Here is an 18,189-nt window from a genome sequence, read left to right as displayed (position 1 = left end):
GTCGTATAATAATTAATAAACTTTCATTTAAGTTCAAATCCCTTCTCTATAAATATGTAAGTGTATTTATTACTTTGTATTCATTTTAAAGATAGATTTTACTTTATAATGACATATTGTTATAGTTCGTAATAATAATCTCTATCTCAAAACAATTTTATTGGAAAACATAAGACGTAGCCCTTTCGTATTAAAAAGTGTTGCTGACGTGTTCTCGACTGTAACACAAAAAAATGCAAACGATTACGTGAAACATTTCAATTATATACAATAATGCAAGTTACATGTTCGTTAATTTTAATATTTTTAACGCAAAAACCTCCCTAAAACGTAACACGCAAGCGTATCGCGGCGCGCGGCCGCCACGTGCCACGTTCAAATCAACAATACAACTTTAATTCTTTGATTGACATTTACAATATTTCGGTAAGTGATGCAATATTGCTATGATTATCATTTTGAAGGGGGATTTATTATCGGTACGCTTCGATGCTGTTTTCTCGCTTGACTTGTCTTATAAAGTTACATTATAATCAGCGACGCGCAATTGTTCATCTCAAATAATGTAGATTGGTAGATTTCTGTATTACCTATACACAAACTGCGCCCTTGCTCTGTAACTTACAATAGTATCAGCTAATCTCGACTTTTTTGTATGCAATTTCGATGTAGAACTCAATATCCGTAGCGCTCGTGCCACAAACTTGGGACTGCGCGGTACCAAATCTCATTATTCGATCGGTATCTCTATTGGAAGTTACAGAGTAAGCTCTGGTGTCTGGGACTAAACCTACATAACCGCTTTTAAAAATAAAGAACTTAATCAACGTGTTGTATGTTTAAAAGTGGTACAGGACCAGAAATTCGCGTTTATTTTCTAAATAGAATGTTAAAATTTTATCAAATTATTATATCTTTCTTTGAATAACTCATTTGAAATAATTATTTTAGTATTGTCTTTTGTTAAAATAGCTTTTACACATTAAGAAAAACACTTTTTGAACGGATTAAAAATAATCATATATTGTGCAAACTGCAAATTTATATATAAATTTAGAAAGTTAAGTTTCAATGTTATATGAATACAATGAGACAAGGCAAGTATAGGGCAAAAAATATCAAGACACGATTTTTAACCTATAAAACTGAAATTTCGTTTTAGCTTTTGTGATACTAAGTTAACAAAAAAGTTTCGTAGTCTAATACCATAATAAAAAATTCATTGATTGACACCATTTGAGCTTTTAATTTGATACTTTGATTAATGAAGAAAGAAAAATATAAAAATTGTCGTCGCGTCGAGCCGTGACTTAATGCCCCTATACAATGATTACAAACGATTTTGTCTCGCCCTAGGGAGGCTATTATATTCACGGCGATTATGAAATCAGTCGATAATGCTCATAGCTACACATATGAACTTTACATCGGAGAAGTTGACAGACATCTTTGCGAATATGTTTTAAAGAAATACATCGATTTCGAACAAAAATTTCGTTAAAATTTAAGACATAACAATTGTTAGTTCTGTTAGAAGATTAAACTTTCAGTATTAGGCATTAGTTCTAAATAAGACAAAAATTATAATACAAAATAATATCGAAATTTGCCCAAAATTTATTATAAATAAGCCCTCATTTTTAAACTTTACACCATGACCCCACGAATTATAAATATGGGGCGACATTATTTTAACTAAATGCTATTCATTATCTGTGATTTGTACGGCGACGCCCATAATGACTTATTTTACCGATTGCTTAATCATTGAATTACAACAGCTTTTATAAAGTAGATTATGAAAAATCTCGTTAAACTTTTTTTATAACAATCGAATATAAAAAAAACCTCCCAGTAATCTACATAACATTAAAGAAAATCGCAATGAGAAAAGGTTTGTTAAAACTGGGGCTTTGTTGAAAGGAGCCGTAGCGAACGGTGGCAACGAAAATTAACTGAAAGTGGTATTCCTGTAAGTTTTCTGTACTCTTCGCTCTTATCCGATTTAAGTTAGTGTGAAAGAGATAGTCTGTTGGATAAATTGCTTCAGGCACTGTAGGGTAGCTGTGAGCCCCTATTGTTTTGCGTGCCGTGAAGCGAAAACGAGTGCTATACGTTTCTATGGTATATTAAGGCAGAGATTTGTAATTTAAAATGAGAATCACAACGTTATTTGACGCATAATTTACTGTTGCTTCGACTGTTTCAAAAATCATTAGGTTTTTTTAATTCAACCGTTTAAAGAAAGGGATATTCGAGTAAATGTTATTTTTACCACATTTAAATAAACCTTGATCAGTGAAACACGACTTTCATAAAGTTCTATTGTAGATTAGATTTGGGCTAATTTTCGAACATGTAAATTAATCAAATTCAGTCATTTTTATTAAATACAGAAAATTATATTATGGTATTATAATAAGATTACATCTAAAATGATTACCTGGGGAGTTGCAGGAAATTGAAAAGATTGACACAAAAGAATGCTTGATGGTGATAATGAACTTTAACTTTTATTTTTGAAGCTAAAGATGATATCGTTCATCTTATAGGTTTTAACAGAAAATATAATTGGGGTAGCTACTGTTCACACATTATAAAGGAATTCTATAAATGAGTTAGGTGGTAAAGGAGATAAAGAGAGAACTATAAGGCAGTCCAACGAAGCAAAAGATTTACAGTAGGAACCAAAAAATAATTTAAAAGAAAACAGAACTTTTAAACACGAAGAACAGTAAAAAGATTTTTTTTAGAGAAACAAACACAGCAAAAAGAAAGATCTTTTATAAACACAGAAGACACGTTATTACGAAGAACTTAATGGCATATATATAAGCACGAAGAGTGCTTTCCTTGAATTAAAATTACACAAGGGTTAGAATATTACAAAATTAAATATTAAAAATAAAAACATTGATAGGACACACAATCAAGACAAGAAATTTGGAACCTGGTAATTTTCGCCGAACTTTACATGAAAATCCAAACCGATACAACACAATATAAGACTGCAGATATGATAGCTATAACAGAGGTAATAAATCAAATAACAGACAACGAAGTGTTAGAGCATATTAAAAAAAAGCTCCGGCCTAGATAGAATCACAAATGAAACTCTCAAATTACGTGCTCAACACCTTTTACCTGAGATTCCTTATCATTTGTACCAGTAGAATGCACTCTTATCCAAAAAAGTAATTCCGTTATATATCAATTATAGACCAATCAGTTTATTACCTAGTACATATTATATATAATCTCTTTATAGCAATCATTTTACATAGAACCATTGATTATTTCCATGATTAATAACCATGAATTATTTCAATCATTAGATAATGACGAGTTAGACTCCTGTTTCATCACACCAGACCACCTTCACACAGCAGAGCAGACTTTAGTAAAGTATTCGACATTATAACCTACGTATCTGGAAATCCTTAAACGAAGAAAGGCTGTATAAAAATATAAAGTTAATTCAGAAAATATACGAGTAATGCACAAGGCGAATTAAATTAGAAATCCGATGAGCAGAGTTCATAATAACAAGAGGTTTCAGATAGGGTGATTCTTTGTCGCGAAAACTGTTCATTTCAGTTTTTGCTAATATATTAAAAAACTTAACTACAAATTCATGACATCTATATGATTCATTTGGTTTTCGCTGATGATGTAGTTTTATTCGCACCTAACTAACGACCTAAAAGTAATGATAGAATGTCTCTACCAAGAAAGTACAGAAGTTGGTCTCAACCTGAATATAAACAAATTATGTCAAACTGCAAACAGTTGCCCATAAAAATACAAGACAACGGTATAGGATATGTTCAAGACTACATGTAAGCATCTTATTGTGTCTCTTAGAAGGATGTCAAACGAGGATCTTCAAAAATGTTGCACCAGCAGAATTAAGATAAAGCAAAGAAAATTGGATGGATTGTTGTAAAAATTTGTATCAAACGACAAAATAATTTGAGTCAAGACAAAATGGACTGTCAAACGGTCGCTTAGATAGACAGACCAACACTGAACCCTACAAACGACACGCTGGTACGGGCCCCAAACGGCCGATGATCTCATTGATGTCGCCAGCAGAAATTGGCTGCCTATGAACCCTTATTTAAACCGAATTTTAATACTACTAACTCATAAATAGTGAAACAAACAATCTACTGTAAAATTTGTATGAATAAAAAAGTTTATTATTGTTATTTTTTCGAGTTTAAAACCATAATACGATTTCAGACCGTGCGTTGTTCGTAAATTTCTTGTGTAGCAATAGCCAAGCATGTTAAGTGGAGCGAACTATAATCTACAAAGGGTTTTATAACCACCTAGTTATAGTCAGATCAAAGGGCTCGTGTGAAAACATTTGACAAAGGCGCCAGTTTGCAAATACAGCCGTAGGCGGTTTATCACGTAATTTTTGTGACTAGCAAAATGAATATTATAGGGCTAACACATGTAACGGGGGGCATTTTTATATATTTAGGAGCAATAAGATTTAGTATTCCGTGTCTGAGACATCTATTTTTAGATCTTCGACTTTCTGGAATCTTTACAATGCCCGCAAACAGATTTCTATATGTTTTGGCAAAAACTTTAGAGAATATAAATTTAATTATTTTTAAAACGCAAAACTATTATGTCAATCGTCACAGGTATACTCTGTACTCTTAATAACGTTGGAATGTCAAAATGTTCATGTTTTAAATAGTATGTGAGACTATATATAGGCAAGATAACTCAGTGTACTATCGAATTACATAGTTGATCGATGCTGAGGGATACTGTATTCGCAAACAAGCAGTGAAAAGGTATAGCATAGAACAAAATGGAATACATTTTTCTATTTCACACTGATATTTTGAAAATCTGTAAAAATATATGTAACATCAAGCTATATATATATTTCTTTTATAATTTAAGGTTGACGTCATTTTAGCTATTAGTAACATACATTTACTATTTTTAATAATATTTAATATAGAGAACTGAGAAGATAAAATGAAATATGAACATTTACTGTGACATGTAAAGTATTTACTTCTCTACGGAATTAAGAAAAATAATAATGATTAATCTCGAGAAAAACACGTCTAACTTTAATTTCACTATCGATAGACATAAATAGCAATTGATTTTTTTACAAAAAGCTTTGTTTTTTATGATTACTGTGATTTTAACTTATCATCCTTTTATTTTAATCAAGGTCCGTTTTATTTTATGTAAATGTACACATGAGTGAACTTAACATTATTCTGAAGTCCACTTTTTTTACTGAAATTTTTGTTATTATTGTACTGTGAAATTCAAACATTCATTGTTCATTCATACGTAATTACACTTTCGCACTCACTTGTGTAAATTGACCGATTGCTTAAAATAACAGAAAATTTTTAAAATCATATAACTTCCGATGATTTATGGAACCTCCCAATATCAAATGAGCATAGAACATGAAATCAAAAATGCACCGAAATCAAAAGGAGTTTCCACAATGTTGCTCTAACACTAACGGCGCGTGAAATCCTATTGTGAGCATCAAAGAGAATATAAACTTTGAATTATGACACATGCTGAAAATAACCTTATGTACGGGACGTAAGATTCAAATTTCAATGGTACTACAGTTCGCTTTGCCTTAGGCGATGTCATCCCCTAAAGAACATTGGCCTGTATTATCTTCACTGATTCCGACGCCCCAGGCGCGTTGATGAGGTGGCCGTGTTAATTATAAAACAATTTGCTGGTGATTATGTCAAAAGCAAAAATATTCCTTAATTATATTTGGTTTTATATTGTTCCATTTACAATAAATTCAGCAGTATTGGCCATGTAAACCCTTCCCTACAGTTATTCGTTCAAACCCTGGTTGTACACCAAAGTCGTGTTATATAAGTGTTGGGTCCGCTTAACACTGCTTGTGCGGCAAGGGCAACTCTAAGTGCGTCCCTCAAATCTGAACGGTTTCTTGCCTATGAAGAAGTAAAAGAAGAGCGTACGAATTATTAAAGGTAGAGAACCTACTCCCAAGGCATTGTGATTGTCCGTGGAAGACGGAATTACATAACATCTTGAGATTCCTACCCGTTTACCCCTCGTTTTTTAAAATATTAACGGGCGCTAAATCAAATTCACTTTTGTCTTTCTTCTTTATGGACGTAGGCATTGTGAACTCACCCCTATTCGTCTATCTATCCTGAAATAGAACATTAACTACATTGTCCTTATCCCTCTCATGTCATTATGCCAAGCATAAAACGAGACAAAACAGCTTTAAAGTTTGTAAGTTTAGACTATATGTAAATGTTGCTTGTTTTAGGCTATGGAACAAATTCGTTATCAGCGATGTCAAAATCCACACTGGATGCACATACACATCTGAGGCAGCCAGGTAAGAGTGAATACTTTTAATATTTTCTTAGTAACTTACGATAATTTACTCACAATTCAATTATTTACAACCTTATTGTAATTATTTGCAACAAATTGCAATTTTACAAAAATAAACATTTAACAACTTCGTCTTGTAATAATAACCTTTAGTTTGGTACGTGATTAAGAAGAATTTGTAGTCCTTAATAAATGTAGATAATGAAAACAGATTTACTTCCATTCTATCCTTATTGGTACATGTGATTCGCAAAAGCGAGGTGTTTATCCCTGAGGAAGTGAATTTTCTTTCTAAAATTCTATTGACTTGTCCGCGTTTAGTAGTTGCTTCCACTTTGAAGGCCAAATATCGATGACATGGGTCAGACGAAAGGCTGGACGCCTACTTGTCTATAAAATAAAAATGCTTGAAGAAACGGGTGCATACTGACGCCAGATTTAATTAGTCACAACAGTTATGGTTTCTGTTATGTTAAAATAATTAATTTTAATCAAAAGAATATCGAATGAAAACTGTTTTTTTATGTAAAAAATTGTGGCTCATGGCTACTTTACTTCTATTAGTATTTTAAAGAAAAATAACTCTTCTATTATATAAGCCCTACACCACCAACAGAATATGTCCATTATTTATCTAAAAAATGTATAACATTCAAAAGAGATAAATTTTATTACTTGCAAGCTCGGTCAAGCTTCGTATGTTTGTTGTCCACGGTCAGTTACCCTGGGCACATTTATTTGTTCCTCCGTCCTTTGTATCCAAACATATTCTTGAAGGGAGGGTCAAAATGGCAATGAAAAAATATACAATAAATATCACATTATAATGTATGGTACAATTCATTGTTTTTGTGATATCCCTGATTCTGATTGTTTGATGACTAAAAGTTGACTGCGTTGATTTCCATAACACGTAATACTGACTACCTACCGATCAAAAACACTAGTTTACATTTTTTATTAAAGTCCGTTCAATACCTGATATAATTCACTAATACCAATTCTAATTGCTAACTTAAAAGCCTTATTTGTTGTTGAAATATAGGTTTAAACTAAATGCGACAAGTCGCATTAAAATCAACTTTGCGTCCTTAAAACAGTTCTTATGTAGTCGGGCACTGCGTAGCTGAGTTATTGGGTTTTAAATAAATAGTGAATTAATCATAAGAAAATTTAAATAACGTGTGAAAGTCATAGAATTATTTATTCTGTATTGACCAAGATTTATCCTTAATAGGAAGAACTGTTGTGTATACCAATACCATCAATTCCAATAAACGTCATTCTTTTACATTAACATAAGGAAATTAAACAGGTATATTTAAGAAATCCGCTTGTTTTTGTTCTATAACGAGACAATTTTTTTGCTTTGATTAACCCAAACTGTAATTAAAACTAGCACATTTTAAACTGGTAATTTACTGTATTTTTTATTTATGTCTTCTATTTTACTGTTTTAGAGCTATAAGGGGAGAAGTAATATTAATTAAGAAGAAAGTACTCCAAGACAAGCAGTAACTATATCCACATTCTTTACGTGACTGTCTTACTAATTGATGATAAGATAAAGTCTCTAAAATAATTGTTCAAGCTCTAAAAAAATTAAGTACCAATGATTATTTGTAATAATCCTAAAAATAGTGACTAATATTACAGATATATTATATACGAGTAGACTAGATAATAACAGTAGGTATGAAAAAACAAAAAAAAGTCCACACCGTGTGAAAAACTTCTTGAATAAATATCACATTTATGGAAAAGAAGGACGATGCTAGGATGATGACTAGCAAAATTACACTAAATCATACACTATTTCTGTGTGTAAAAAGGCTTTGTGTGATTTACTAAGTACAACATTTACTGAGTGATTCAAACGAAGCAAAAAATTCCCTTATTTTTGAAATGATTTTAGTGTTTATGGTTCTATCAACAATTCTGACAGACTGTCAGATATCCATTTCATTACAGCGTAGGGTGTTTGCGCGTGTTCGACGCGTGCCTCTTAACATTGCACGTCTCAGATTACACTGTGACCAAAGCGGGAATTCTTATTTGTTCACAGGATCTGTATGCATTGCGGTCTCCTCAGACCTTAATACGAGTTTTACACTCCAGAGAGGAGTAACACATTCGTAAAGAGAATAAAAGAAGTTTTTAAATCTACTCACTGATTTTAATAGGGTGTTTCAATAGACTAAGTCACTCAAGACGAAGGTTTATTTGTAAAATACTCCTATGTCAAAACCGTATGTTTGTATTTATTTTAATATAATAATAACGAAGATTTATTCAATTTCATAAAAAAATGCAAACACATTTACGAAACAATTACAGCAATTGAATTTAAAAAATTCTATTCATATTTTTATATATATGGGGAATATGGGAAAAAACGCCTGTTTCCAGAAATTCCACAATTTCCTATATTTTTCCGTTACCAGCCTTTTGACATACTTAACGCTTAGTTGCCCTCCTTTAAACTAAGCCCCAATACTCATAGCCTTACGGGCAATGCCATATTTTTAGCTACACAATATTTCTTGACAATGCTGTGAACTATGTACAAAGATTTCCAATAAGTTTCTACTTACACAAGTGATTTAGATCTAGCAGCTCGCGACTCTATGTTCTATGACCTTAATAATAAATAATTGCAATATTTTAGGATCTGTAATTATTATGTATCTTGATTGCAGAGTTTTATTGTTCCGACGTATATGATATCCCTTAATAATTTATAAACAAATTTAATAAATCGTCAAAGATGCAATATGTATATTGTATCTGATTTTTAAACCACTATTCAATTAAGGTACGTGAGCCATCATCGCTGACATCAGTCTAATTGTGCCTCCAAAAGACAATGTTATTGCCAACAGTTTGCTTGACGTTTGATCGGACCCACCCTAGAACAAACCGCGTTACGCAAACACCCTTTGTAAACAAGGGCTAAGTAAATAAATAAAAATCACCCGGAATATAATCATACTAAATAAAAAACTGTTAAATAAGTGGCAACATTTGTTCAAGACGTTATTTTTAATATAACAAAATATATATTTTCAGAATTGCATTCTTTTTTTGAAATTTTTCCGATAAAAAAGAATAAAAGAAAATACTCGGAATAAAAGCCAGTAATTTGCAGTAATCATGTCTTAACAAATAGAAATGTCAAAATATATCTGCCGGGCTTGCTTTATTGAATCCCAGATTGGGGCTCGTATTGCAATCAAACGACTAATGCTAGTGGGGCCACATTTTGTTTCCCCTTACTCCCGTGTACCGGTAATGCACTGAAATCGATTAATTATCCTTTTATTGGTATTTTATTGCCGCAGCGAGCTATTTCATTGTCTATTAACGGTATTTCTGAAAAAGACGACAATATAGGGCGATATGAAAAATTTATACATGAGGTAACTATATTCTTCCAATTAAACAAATCAATAACTAAGTACTCGATTATATGTTGTGTTTGGCTTGTTATTCAACAATTATTTAAGAATTGTTACAAATAAAAATACACGTAAAGTTAACGAGCCCTAAGCTGATGCTAAATTTATAAAAAATATTTTCGTCTGTGATTATACAAACTTAAAAGAAAACGTTAAATTATTATGGCTTCCACGCCAAATGACCAACACTTTTAATCGTCTATAGCGTCATAATTGGAATACAAATTTCTCTTTAGCCGGTGGAGCCCCACGATCGGAGGGTCGTGATTTGGCCTTTTGTGTGTAACGCATTAACTCCTTCTAGCCTCTACTAACCCTCAGTGGTGCACAAATAAGTGTGATGAAATTAAGCACATATTACGGTGTAGCAAGGTCTTTTTTCATTTGCGTTCATGCATGATTGACGATTTTGGATTTAAGGCTATCGTAATAAGAACTGTTTCTAGTTTCTTAAAAAAAACACCTTTCACGAAGAGTTACACGCGACATAAGAAAATAGACCGCATTGCAAGGGAAATAGCGGTTGTTCTTCAGTTACTTTTTGTTTGAGTTACTAAAAGATTAGTGTTGATAATGGGTTCGTAATTACAGTAGAAAGGCGGACATTACGAGGTTCATTTGGCGAGCAGAGATCGTTCGAAGGGGTTCGAAGTGCGCCGGGAATTAGCCTCGCAATGATTTCGTTACAACAAACACCATACGTGACTCGGGAGTCCTCTTTGAGACCACTTTCCTTGATCCAGGCAATTAAAGAGGAATCTCGGTTAGTGTTAAGTACCGAAGCCCTATTGAACAGATTGGTATTTACGAGTATGAGTCGAGAGGCGATTTCAATTTGTACTCTTTCGTAGTTGTATCATAGTTTAAGTAACAGGAAAGTTCGCCTAGTGGCTTCAATGTGCGTGTCTCACCTGTGTGTCTACCTGAAGACGTAGGATCAATCCCCGACTGTGCACCAATGAACTTTCTATCTATGCAGGCATCTAACACTCACTTGTATGGAGAAAGAAAATATTGTGAGGAACCCGGGATGTCTCAAATCCAAAAATCAGCCACATGTGCCAGTCAGAAAGCTGTCTATGAAATAAAAATATTCAAATAAACGGATATAATACCATAATAGGGTTGTAGCACCAATGCATTATCATTATTATTTATGATTATTTAAGTTAGTTCTCTGATTTAGGTAGAACAAATATAAACAGATCAAATTAATAAAGGTGAAAACAGTTATGATAAATAGTAATTAACTACGACAATAAAATTAATGAATGTTAGTATTACAAGTCTTTTGTTTCAAAATTATAAATTTTAAACCTAAGCTCCTAGGACATTAACATCGAAAATTAATTCCTCAACAAAACCTCTTAAGAAAGCTTTAAATAACTGCAGTTGGAAAATAACTCTCAAATGTCCAGAAATGTCCTATTCAGCCAATATAGTGGCACAATAAATTTCATATGAGGGTGTTGTGTTTGCTGTAAGAATGTATTGTTGACCAAGCAGGGAGGCGATGGAGCGTTCTCCCAACTCCACGGGGGCTGACTAGAAAGAACTACAGAGAATAAAGTACATCGTATATCTACAAATAGTTTGGAGATAAAACGATCTTCATACACGTTATATTTATTTCATGAACGTACCGTAACGTTTTTTCTCAATTATTATTATTGCTAAAATCACCAAATAACCACTCAGTGGTTTAACCTTGGTGACTGAAGCACTACACCGCCATACAAATTCACCGTAAACAAAGTACAATCAATACAAAAACAAAACATACTACATCCAGTGATTTTCCTGTATAGATTAATTCGACTTTAAATAGGTACTAACTTATGTAAACATGGGCAACGATCTTCCAGATTTTCTTCTAGAATATCTTTCTTTTAATGAACATATTACATTTTTAGAAAATGAGACGGATATAAAAATGTCGTCATACAAATCCATAAAGTACTATTTAACTTACATTTTATCACAGTATTCTCTATAATTTACCATTTTTCCACAAACATTAATTGCCCAAATAGTAAACGAATTGAGTCATTAATACTGTCAGGTGAATTTGTCAAAATTTCCTATGACAACTGATGCAATATCAAATTATACGACCCTTCAATGAGAAAAACAATCATATAAACGAATAAATCGGTAGCAGAACTGAGCTCGTCCCATCAATTTGGAATCGAAATGGAAAATGTAATCACTTTGTCGACTGTATACATGTACCTACAGTGTCTACGTGATGGGTATATTATTTAATCAAAACGGTTTCATTGAATATATATTTATTGAACGGTTTTTAAAATGTTTAACAAGGTGTCTTGGAGGTATCTGGTAACAAATATAAACACTCCGATGGGCAACCACTGTTATGTCTGAAAACTTTATTAAGTTTCTATGCTTAAATTGTTACCGCTAACCTTAAATCTTCGATTCAAAAGATTACGCTGCTTAGCAATTATTTTGAAAGGCACCAATCACAAAGCGATGCAAATGGATTAGAATACGTTTCCGCGCCATTAAATCTGTATCAGACGTCAAGAGAGCCAATCATTTCAAATTGTGGCCTCGTGCCTTTTGTCCGCTTATAAATATAATCACTGCGTCCGGGTAGTCAATGTCAGGGGTAATCAGACTCCTTAGCTTCGTCCTTATGTTTTATATGAAAACAATAGGTTTAAATTTATTAAAATTGAGTACTACTGTCTTTGTAAAAAAATAAAAAAGAGTTTTTTTTCAGTTTTCTATTAAAACCTACTTAATATAGTAGTAGAATAACCCATATGTTGCATATAGTCTTATCTGATCTGTCAATAGATATTTACCTTTTAAACCCCTATCAGCGGTACTAAATCCTTATAATAATAATAATTTATTGCAAGGATATGGTACAAAAAGGTGGTACAATAGTAATTTCGCATATTCTGCCATACAATGGCGCGCAAATTTGTTTTTGAAGGAGTTTTACATTTTACATTATTAGTCATATTAAAATTGGTAAATTCTTACATTATTTGTGTCGTACATATCATATCAAATGTTATTAAACTTATATAACTACAGTGTTTCACGCAAATAATTATTTATTGAATAATACATTTTTTCCATAAGTAATACAATAAGTCGATTTTTAAAGACTCTAGTCGGAAGATCTTTTAATTCTTTTAGAAAATTATTGTAAACCTTAAAAGGTGTTTTTTCTAAATAGTTCATGATAGATTTTTGGCACAGCCAATTTCTCCCCATATCTACTTCTTACTTCAACTTAAAAATATTGATTTTTCTGTGCACGAAAAAGGACATTTCTAAAATATAAATACAGGGAAGAGATAAAATTTTGAGCTTCTTAAATAAAGGTATGCTAACGCTAACTATCAATACATTTTGCTCCACAAATTGCTTTAATACATTTCTTTTGAGCCTTAAATACCCAATTAACTTCGACTGAATTTCCCGAAACTATAATTCCATATCTAATAATAGATGAAACATATGCATGATAAGCAGCCAATACCGTATCATGGTTAACAGTTTCTCTTAGTTGTTTTAACACAAAAACGAAACTGTCTATTGTACTACTTACAGAGTTTTAGCCACTGTTCTGACCTTAAACAGACATTTTCTCATTATAAGTCTACTAATAATCCATATTAAAACTTGACGGGAATCAATTAATCCAAATAAAGTTTTGTTTTGAAAATTATAAATAGTTTCTTAATAATCTTTAGTTAAAATTAACCCGACAATCGGTCCCTGGCGGGTCATTTATCATAATCATCAAGATTACATCGGGCCGCACCCTAACACTGTGTAAACCCCTGCCTTAACTTTTATTCAAACAAGTCATGCACTTCGGTTTTGATTTCTCACATATGATTTCTAATAGATACGCTGCTATCAGGCACTTGTCTGTGAAAGTAATGGACCCCATTGAGGGTGTTCTGCGTAGGCATTTATAATAGGGCAATATCATACACCTTCTGAAAATCTAGATTCATTTGTTTCAAGAAACGCACATAATTACCAAAAGAAATAAATAGAATAGTTAAAAAAAATACGGCCGTATGGGGCTGAGAAATAAATATTTAACAGTTGAGCTTTTGCTACTATATATACGTCATTAAAAAATCCTATGAATTTACAACATTATCGAGGAAAATATTGTTTAGTTTATTAAGAAAGAAGTATGAAAGAAGAAATTCCATGCACGAACACAACTTGCGTGAATAAGTTACGTGTTTAAATTAAGAGAGGTAGCGATTAACCGACTGAAAAACCAAAGGAGTAATCAATGAATATGTCACTTATATATGTATTATATAACTACAACAAAAACTTTTTACCTATAGCAACTGTCTAGATAAATATTCGGGAAGCACAAGCTTGTCTAATAAAATCTATATGGATAAATAGATTAAAATAAACGACCGAATAAAAATAAGAAGGCGCTTCGCAAGAATTATACACTTTCAACGTAAGATCATCAAAACGAGACAATTATTAGAAACAATAGAGAAATAGAAAAAATATGGAAGAAGCTTTTACCCAAAAAGGGGTCATACAATACTACAATACTAGAGCACAAAAAAAATTAACTTATACTAAAACACAACTAATACTCATATTAAGAAATGTCAACTAACTAATTCTTGTATGGATTTACTAATAAAGCTCTAATAAATAGACAAAAAAGTATCGTTTATTATTTAAATATATTCTTAATATGAGAAATATTCTTATTTAATACTATTTTATTTAAAAAAAAAATAGATTTATCATGTTCAATGTTATCTTACTTATACGTTACTGATGAAATGGGTTTGACCAATGGTTCCGTAAATCTTGTGTTTGAATGTGGACTTCGGGTGTAAACATAGATATTCAAGCCCATGATGTATACTTGCAAAATACGCATAACCTTCATTATGTTCACGAGATCTTGTGACTTGGGCTACATTATTGTGTCAAAGTTTAAATTCCTTTTCTTTGGTATTATGTTAATTTCAATGTCAATGCTAAAAAGTTATGAACATGTTTACAGGAAATGTTTACTTTCGCTTTGCAGCATTACATACTTAGCAAATTGTTCTCGATTTTTATAATAGATGTCACATTTATCAACAATATTTTCTATAACGTTTTATTTGTATATGCACACTACGATAGTGCTTTAACACATTACATATTAAGGAAGTAAAGTATGTGACTTACTTGACCTGATTAAAAGTCCTATGTCCTCCATGTGGGGCAGAAGGCTTAGTTGTATAAATTGACTAAAATATAACAAAACTTAGAGAAGTCGCAAAGATTTTGCAAAAATGTGCAAAATTCACGCGGCGAATGCTGTTAGAAGTTTTTATTGCTTAGTACATATCTCTATAGTATTCAAATTATTAAACATACAATTGTAAAACTTAAAATGGAAATAGGTCTTTAATCTGTATAGCGTTTATATTTAATAAAGTACGAGAACAAAGCTCTCTTTAATATCAACTTGAAACTACTTCTGTCCCTAATTTTATAAGATTTTATAGCACATTTTGTGTTAGTCATGGTTCCAGTTTTAGTCACAGTACTGTGCTTTACAATCCACAACTGCACAAGTGTCATTAACAATTGCTATTTTATTTTATATCAGTAACAATGGCGACCCTGGCTAGGGGGTCTTTTGTCTTTAATTTAGTACAATGACTGTTTGAATTCAGCAATTCAAACGTGTTTTAGCGTAGTTTTTCGTTTGTCAGAGACGTTTGAGATAAATTAATACAGGGTACCAATTTACAAAAAGAAAATTAAATATAATGTATGAACTTTGGTAATATTTAATATTTAGATAAATGGTAGTCCATGAAATAAATCAATATGGATTTGCACTCACACACACTTCGCGCCTAATTCTCATTTGTGAATCAGATGTCTTGACTAAATATGTAAATCTTACCCATAGACCAAATTTTATGGCGTGTGTGTTAATAAAAGCTTCCCACCGTCTAAATCTATTTAGCGTGTAAGCTGTATCTATCAACAGATTCAAGGATTTGTGTATTTTTACTATCAAATGATTTTTATATAGATAAAATCCTTTCCACGCTTCACGGTTATCATAAACAAAATGATCGTTTATGTTATGTTTTTAAACGTGAATGTATTACATTATTAAGACAGGTGAAAATAATTTATTACGATTAGTATACCCGCAATGGCGTTGTCATGTCACCTGAAAATCTATTTTTCGTTTACTATCGCATTCTGGAGAAAAGAATTAATAATACAATATCAAGTCTATAGCAATTTTGCTTTAAGTCTAATATTAAATTTGCTTACCGTTGCTGTCTGATTTAAATTTGTCCGTCTACAAGCGTCTGCCTTGTTACTGGCTAGTATTTTTTAATACTTTGTAGTAAAACTCTATCTAAACGTCAAATTTCACCTATATGTCAATTTATTTGATATACGGCTTTTATTGATTCCGTTAGGCTTGCGTTTTTGTTTTAAAAGCGTTTTGTTGTTTTAAATAATTGACATTATTAAACGTAGAATGTTTATCATTACTGATTCTCACAAAATCTTTCATAGTGTTCTAAGTAAGTCTAGTTTTGCGACAAACAGTATGAACCCCATACTATCTATGCTAATTTAGAAGGCTACACGTACGGGTCGATCTCATTACGAGTGTTTAAAATGCAATCTATGCACTGTATCTATCTTTTTTCGGCCAGTGTTGGTAGTTAGTTGTCAAGGAAACTACTATCTATGGTCTATGTGGCAGAGTGATATATTAATGGCTAAATTAGATTTTACCATGCCCTGTATTATGTATGAGCAGTGTTGGCCTAGTGGCTTCAGCGTGTGAGTCTCATTCCTGAAGTCGTTTATAAAATTCACGCGGGTTTAAGTTCTGTCTATACTTTCATTCAACACTCACTCGAATGATGAAGGAAAATATCGAAAGGAAACCGAATTGCCCGAAAACAGTAGATGATGATGATCTATTAGAAAATAGCCTATTAGAAAAAAAATATCACAGAATAAATACAGAAATCTGAGGCCCAGGTTTTTAGAAAAGTTGTAGCGCCACTGGTTTTTAACCCCTGTATAAATATAAAATATAGAATGCCAATTAAGAAATAAACTAGTTTCAAGAGCCGTGAAACGGATATTTGACTGTCCGAGATCATGACATATAAATATTATCTAATAGTAATCTCAGTTGTCAGTGCCTAATTTCAGAAATTTCCAAATCGGGTTTCAAGGACTGCAAAGCTTACTTGATTTTACTTGATTTTTGACTCAGAAGAGAGAAATGGCACCCATATTAAGTTAGAAATTATATAACGATATATGAATTTTGTTTTATTTATAATATTATTTGATAATTGGTAGTTTAGTTTGACTTCGTGAAGTGCAGACGTGCCGATTACGCACTATGACTAGTGTACTCACTGCTAACGCATCAAAACATTTTGGTCGCCGTGTCAACAGCCGCGGTCTTTTAGGTCTACAGTGGAGAATTGAATACTGCAACAGGAACTAAAAAAATATCAACTCAAAAACTTCAGAAGCGGACATTAATCACGTCCCAATAAACTGTCCCCTGACAGCTCATAAGCCTCATTATAGCACATATGAGGAAGAATTAGTGAGAGCTTTGAGCGAGAGAGTGGATACGTGTAAAATCCAGGTAGGAAAAGAAACGGAATATTGAGATATTTGACTGAATATTGACTTTGCTACTTGGGGGTCACCCCAGCAAAAGAACGATGCACTGAGAAAAACTCAACTTACCTAAACAACCTCCAATAATAATAGGTGAAATAAAAACTATCACGACATATATGGCCTGTTATCTAAGGAGATCGATAACGACAATTTTTCTATAAAAATTCAAATGGCCATAGTGGTAATAAATGCTACAGACGGCAACATATATAGAAAAGTTATTGAAGAACTTTCACAATACAAACTTATATGGCATTCTATATTGTTCTTGATGGTGAAGACATGGATATATGCCTCATATCTGACTTACATTTCACACGATACTCTTATAACAAGTTAAATGGATATCTAACTTATAATGCATTGCATCCAAACAATTCTGCAAGAGTTATGTCAGAATTAAATAAAATATTAAACAATTAATATATATTTGAAATATAAATGAAATAGAAATGAATAAATGGATAAATCCTCAAGGACCTTAATGTGGATACAGTCCTAAATACGGTGAAACGGTTTTTGTTAGCTCACTTAAACGGACAACATAAACATGTGAATGCTGAGGCAATCCAACTTCTTGAAACAGAAGGAACGAGATGCCTAAAGAGAC

The 18,189-nt window shown here is 32.1% G+C and overlaps 1 protein-coding gene across 1 annotated transcript in view; it reads left to right on the top strand.

Annotated features, from left to right (window-relative positions):
- The window catches only part of LOC123718837 (DNA-binding protein D-ETS-3-like), a 56,309-nt gene that overhangs the window by 27,693 nt on the left and 10,427 nt on the right, over positions 1-18,189 (top strand). Inside the window, exon 5 of the mRNA XM_045675751.1 lies at positions 6,326-6,397. Within this exon, the coding sequence (XP_045531707.1) occupies positions 6,326-6,397 (72 nt within the window). The remainder of the gene's footprint in view (positions 1-6,325; positions 6,398-18,189) is intronic.

Source organism: Pieris brassicae, chromosome Z (assembly GCF_905147105.1).
Source record: "Pieris brassicae chromosome Z, ilPieBrab1.1, whole genome shotgun sequence".
NCBI lineage: Eukaryota > Metazoa > Arthropoda > Insecta > Lepidoptera > Pieridae > Pieris > Pieris brassicae.
Note: the sequence above shows the minus strand (reverse complement) of the source record. Positions and strands in the feature narration are given on the sequence as shown.